Source organism: Oncorhynchus gorbuscha, linkage group LG01 (assembly GCF_021184085.1).
Source record: "Oncorhynchus gorbuscha isolate QuinsamMale2020 ecotype Even-year linkage group LG01, OgorEven_v1.0, whole genome shotgun sequence".
In the NCBI taxonomy this organism is placed as follows: domain Eukaryota; kingdom Metazoa; phylum Chordata; class Actinopteri; order Salmoniformes; family Salmonidae; genus Oncorhynchus; species Oncorhynchus gorbuscha.
In genome coordinates this window covers 4590308-4596307 of record NC_060173.1, presented here as the reverse complement: position 1 = coordinate 4596307, position 6000 = coordinate 4590308, and the positions used below count along the sequence as shown (strand labels likewise).

At 45.8% G+C, this 6000-nt stretch overlaps 1 protein-coding gene across 2 annotated transcripts in view; it reads right to left on the bottom strand.

Annotated features, from left to right (window-relative positions):
• atp8b4 (ATPase phospholipid transporting 8B4) overlaps nucleotides 1-6000 on the bottom strand; it is an 89822-nt gene that overhangs the window by 48086 nt on the left and 35736 nt on the right. For both annotated transcript variants that reach the window (XM_046343133.1, XM_046343124.1), the window contains 7 exons: nucleotides 5519-5677; nucleotides 3031-3119; nucleotides 2618-2820; nucleotides 774-894; nucleotides 548-635; nucleotides 366-409; nucleotides 48-213 (listed from right to left, as the gene is read on the bottom strand). In XM_046343133.1, coding sequence (XP_046199089.1) covers nucleotides 48-213; nucleotides 366-409; nucleotides 548-635; nucleotides 774-894; nucleotides 2618-2820; nucleotides 3031-3119; nucleotides 5519-5677 — 870 coding nt within the window. The remainder of the gene's footprint in view (nucleotides 1-47; nucleotides 214-365; nucleotides 410-547; nucleotides 636-773; nucleotides 895-2617; nucleotides 2821-3030; nucleotides 3120-5518; nucleotides 5678-6000) is intronic.

The following is a 6000-nucleotide window of genomic DNA, read 5'->3' as shown; positions in this document are numbered from 1 at the left end:
ATTTATTATCTCTACATTACCTGTCATATGTATTATCTATACATTACCTTCATTTTTCTCCTCAGGCATGACAGTATGACACAAAGCCAGCAGTCTGAAGAAGTCCTGCACTGATGGCTCCTCCATCTTGATGGCCTCCAACAGGCTACTGTCATGAAACTTAAACTTCGTGTCACTCAGAGGGTTGAAAGAGAAATCTACACAGGCCGTTCTCTGGAGGGAGATGGACCAGAACACAGTTACTAACTTATAGTTTAACTTCACTATTGTAATTACTGCAATATATAACTTGTACTGTCCATCATGTAGTTATCTGTGTTATTCATTTACATTTACATTTAAGTCATTCAGTTCCTTATTCATACCTCTGTAATTTCCACTTTATGGCCGAACTCATCATAAACATCACCTGAAGGGACACAAGAGAGAACAAATAATTAGTCAATCAAATTGCAGAAGCACAGAGGCACGTGACAACTCCCTAGAATGAAGAAACCTTGAGAGGAACCACAGTACGCAGGAACCAAAAGCAAATGCGCCATCGTACCGTAGCTCTTCCCGTTTATGGAGCATTTGTTGAAGACCATGATGTTTTGTGTGAGAGTTCCTGTCTTGTCGGAGAAGATAAACTCCACCTGGCAACAAGGACCAACGAGGATTGTTTTGTCACTTGGCTGAACTTCATTCATTCATCTGTTATTCATATATAGCGTTCATCTATAACGGTATTCGTTAAATAATGATTGAATTCATCCATCCATTCGTTCACCCACCTGGCCCAGCTCCTCATTGAGCGTGGTGGTTCTGGCCTCAGCTGGAGTGTCCTTCTGGATGCAATACATCTTCCTGTCCCAGTTAATAAAGTAACTGTGGCCCAGACGAATAACCTCCACACTTAGACAAAGAGGATTACAAGGTAAGTTAAGAGTTGAATTAAGCTATGAGTTAAGCTAAGAGGTAAGTTAAGCTAAGACTTTAGTCAAGCTAAGAGTTGAGTCAAGCTAAGAGTTGAGTTAAGCTACGAGCTGAGTTAAGCTAAGAGTTGAGTTAAGCTAAGAGTTGAGTTAAGCTACGAGCTGAGTTAAGCTAAGAGTTGAGTTAAGCTAAGAGTTGAGTTAAGCTAAGCGGTAAATTAAGCTAAGAGTTGAGTTAAGCTAAGAGCTGAGTTAAGCTAAGAGTTGAGTTAAGCTAAGGGTTGAGTTAAGCTAAGAGTTGAGTTAAGCTAAGAGCTGAGTTAAGCTAAGAGGTGAGTTAAGCTAAGAGGTGAGTCAAGCTAAGCGGTAAATTAAGCTAAGAGGTGAGTCAAGCTAAGAGGTGAGTTAAGCTAAAAGTTGAGTTAAGATACGAGGTAGTTAAACTAATAGGTGAGTTAAATCGAACTCAGTTCAAGGTAGAATCTTTAGTTGAAACAATAACAAAGCCTCTGTTTGGGTAAAAAGCTGACGGATCGGCCTGGATAAATGTAACCCCTCTCAAATTCATGGACAGAGCTATGGATGCAAGGACTGACCATACATGATACAACCATTATAGTTGAACCGTGTTATGAGGCTCTACAGTGTTTGTTTACGTTGGCATTGTTTACCAACATTGGGGTCAAACCGACTTCTATGTTGGGTTCTGATGTGGTACGACAGTTGAGGAATTTACAAGTTCTATTCTTCAACAATCAATGGGTGTCTATATCATCAATTTAGAAGTCAAAAAATGGATGGAGCAACTAAGTAGCTAATAGCTAGCTAAGAAACTAGCTTTAAGTAAAAAATGCCATAATAATTAAATTATCTCCACTGTTGCTGGTTCTGTACCTGACGTAGAGGTGAGTACAACTGTGTTGAGAATGATGATGTAAGACCAGGCAGGCAGGCAGGCAGGCAGGCAGGCAGGCAGGCAGGCAGGCAGGCAGGCAGACAGACAGACAGACAGACAGACAGACAGACAGACAGACAGACAGACAGACAGACAGACAGACAGACAGACAGACAGACAGACAGACAGACAGACAGACAGACAGACAGACAGAGAGAGATGAGACAAAGAGAGAGACAGAGAGACAGACAGACAGGCAGAGAGAGATGAGACAAAGAGAGAGACAGAGAGACAGAGAGACAGAGAGACAGAGAGAGAGAGAGAGACAGACAGACAGACAGACAGACAGACAGACAGACAGACAGACAGACAGACAGACAGACAGACAGACAGACAGACAGACAGACAGACAGACAGACAGACGTAGAGAGAGATGGGCACCATTGTGTTGAGAATGATGATGTAAGACCAGACAGACAGACAGACAGACAGACAGACAGACAGACAGACAGACAGACAGACAGACAGACAGACAGGCACCAGATTGTGACAGACAGACAGACAGACAGACAGACAGACAGACAGACAGACAGACAGACGTAGAGAGAGATGGGCACCATTGTGTTGAGAATGATGATGTAAGACCAGACAGACAGACAGACAGACAGACAGACAGACAGACAGACAGACAGACAGACAGACAGACAGACAGACAGACAGACAGACAGACAGACAGACAGACAGACAGACAGACAGACAGACAGACAGACAGACAGACAGACAGACAGACAGAGACAGACAGACCAACCTGACGTAGAGAGAGATGGGCACCATTGTATTGAGGATGATGATGTAAGACCAGAAGGTGAGGAACCCAGAGAACACCACATTGTTGTTTCTGATTGGTTCATCCCACAGGAGATAGACACTGAAGCTCCTCCCACCCTTCTGCTCCCAGATGGTGTTGCCAATAGCCAGGATCACACCCATGCAGACTAGGAAGCCAAATATCTGACAGTAGAGATCATCAAGTTGATATTCAATACTAGCACCATTTCATAAACAGTTAGAACTTCATTTTATTTAACCTTTATTAAACTAGGCAACTATGTACGTTGAGCCAGTTGCAACAAGGACCTTATTCATTCTTTAACCATCATAAAAGACAATGTCCTTCTTTTTTTTTGAGCACTTCAGACGATGTGGGAAAAAAGTACTCACCCATAAAACTAAAGTGTTCATCAGTTTATCAATGCTGGTCCTCTTGAATTTGGTCCTCCCACAGTTCTGCATCAGTTTGGTTTGCAGCCCTAGAGGAGTACAGGAATCACACATCATGTAGAGGACGACAATAAAGAAGAGAGAAGCTGCTAGCTATATCAACGATCTGACCGTTCAGGGTCAGTACGTGTTGGTCAGATGGGTGTTAAATCTTAGACACTAAATGTAATCGGTAGCAATTAAACATGAACATACAACAATCCTGTACGACATTAGGTCTTTGATTACAAATGAGACTCCTGAATACTCTCTCGTTGGGGCGGCAGGGTAGCCTAGTGGTTAGAGTGTAGAGGCGGCAGGGTAGCCTAGTGGTTAGAGTGTAGAGGGGGCAGGTAGCCTAGTGGTTAGAGTGTAGAGGGGGCAGGGTAGCCTAGTGGTTAGAGTGTAGAAGCGGCAGGGTAGCCTAGTGGTTAGAGTGTAGAGGGGGCAGGTAGCCTAGTGGTTAGAGTGTAGAGGGGGCAGGGTAGCCTAGTGGTTAGAGTGGAGGGACGGCAGGGTAGCCTAGTGGTTAGAGTGGAGGGGCGGCAGGGTAGCCTAGTGGTTAGAGTGTAGAGGTGGCAGGGTAGCCTAGTGGTTAGAGTGTAGAAGCGGCAGGGTAGCCTAGTGGTTAGAGTGTAGAGGCGGCAGGGTAGCCTAGTGGTTAGAGTGGAGGGACGGCAGGGTAGCCTAGTGGTTAGAGTGTAGAGGTGGCAGGGTAGCCTAGTGGTTAGAGTGTAGAAGCGGCAGGGTAGCCTAGTGGTTAGAGTGTAGAGGCGGCAGGGTAGCCTAGTGGTTAGAGTGTAGAGGTGGCAGGGTAGCCTAGTGGTTAGAGTGTAGAAGCGGCAGGGTAGCCTAGTGGTTAGAGTGTAGAGGCGGCAGGGTAGCCTAGTGGTTAGAGTGTAGAGGTGGCAGGGTAGCCTAGTGGTTAGAGTGTAGAAGTGGCAGGGTAGCCTAGTGGTTAGAGTGGAGGGACGGCAGGGTAGCCTAGTGGTTAGAGTGTAGAGACGGCAGGGTAGCCTAGTGGTTAGAGTGGAGGGACGGCAGGGTAGCCTAGTGGTTAGAGTGTAGAGGCGGCAGGGTAGCCTAGTGGTTAGAGTGTAGAAGCGGCAGGGTAGCCTAGTGGTTAGAGTGTAGAGGCGGCAGGGTAGCCTAGTGGTTAGAGTGTAGAGGCGGCAGGGTAGCCTAGTGGTTAGAGTGGAGGGGCGGCGGGTAGCCTAGTGGTTAGAGTGTAGAGGCGGCAGGGTAGCCTAGTGGTTAGAGTGTAGAGGAGGCAGGTAGCCTAGTGGTTAGAGTGGAGGGGCGGCAGGGTAGTCTAGTGGTTAGAGTGTAGAAGCGGCAGGGTAGTCTAGTGGTTAGAGTGTTGGACTAGTAACCGAATGTTCAAACCCCCGAGCTGACAAGGTACAAATCTGTCTGAACAAGGCAGTTAACCCACTGTTCCTAGGCCAGTTAACCCACTGTTCCTAGGCCAGTTAACCCACTGTTCCTAGACCGGTTAACCCACTGTTCCTAGACCAGTTAACCCACTGTTCCTAGACCAGTTAACCCACTGTTCCTAGACCAGTTAACCCACTGTTCCTAGACCAGTTAACCCACTGTTCCTAGGCCAGTTAACCCACTGTTCCTAGGCCAGTTAACCCACTGTTCCTAGGCCAGTTAACCCACTGTTCCTAGACCAGTTAACTCACTGTTCCTAGACCAGTTAACCCACTGTTCCTAGACCAGTTAACTCACTGTTCCTAGACCAGTTAACCCACTGTTCCTAGACCAGTTAACCCACTGTTCCTAGGCCAGTTAACCCACTGTTCCTAGGCCAGTTAACCCACTGTTCCTAGGCCAGTTAACCCACTGTTCCTAGACCAGTTAACTCACTGTTCCTAGACCAGTTAACCCACTGTTCCTAGGCCAGTTAACCCACTGTTCCTAGACCAGTTAACTCACTGTTCCTAGACCAGTTAACCCACTGTTCCTAGACCAGTTAACTCACTGTTCCTAGGCCAGTTAACCCACTGTTCCTAGGCCAGTTAACCCACTGTTCCTAGACCAGTTAACCCACTGTTCCTAGACCAGTTAACTCACTGTTCCTAGACCAGTTAACTCACTGTTCCTAGGCCAGTTAACCCACTGTTCCTAGACCAGTTAACTCACTGTTCCTAGACCAGTTAACCCACTGTTCCTAGACCAGTTAACCCACTGTTCCCAGGCCATCATTGAAAATAAGAATTTAACTGACTTGCCTAGTAAAATAAAGGGACATTTTTAAAAAATTAAATAAAAAAGTGTGAGGTCTAATGAGATGTACACAGGTAGCCAGCCAGACATGGTGAAATCCCTGACAACAAAACAGCGATAACACGGCATCCATATTAGGAAGTCATCAGAATTTTGACCGATAAGGGATGACTTCATAATATGAATGCCATACAACAGCAAGACTGTTCATTCATACCAGCAAAGACGACCATTCCGAAGCACCACTCCGTGTTCCGGAGCACACAGCCTCTCAGCAGCATCTTTTCATTATCCAGAGGGTACTTGTTATCTCTCCAGTACAGAGTACCTGTGAACTTGTCCAGCTTGTTGTTGGGAGGCTCACAGATAACTTCTCCTGAGTAGGAAAATATTTGACACCGATTCACCACAGGAAGCCAGGCAGTCAGCACAGCAGGCAGCATCAAGACGTCTACCATAGAAGTATAACTGCTAGAATGGGTAAAGCCATAACATTTGAGTTGACTTTAATTGGAATGAACCCCTTCTAGTTATTCTATTTCTATGCGGTTCGCGTAGTCAGCAAGATGTTTACTCTTGTCTGTTTCTCTGTCTTCTATGTGCTTTATGTTGTATGACATGGTATTGTCAGTGTCAATACTACCCCAACAGAGACAACAGGGATTTAAACCCGGGCCTCCTACGTTGTAAAAAAATAAA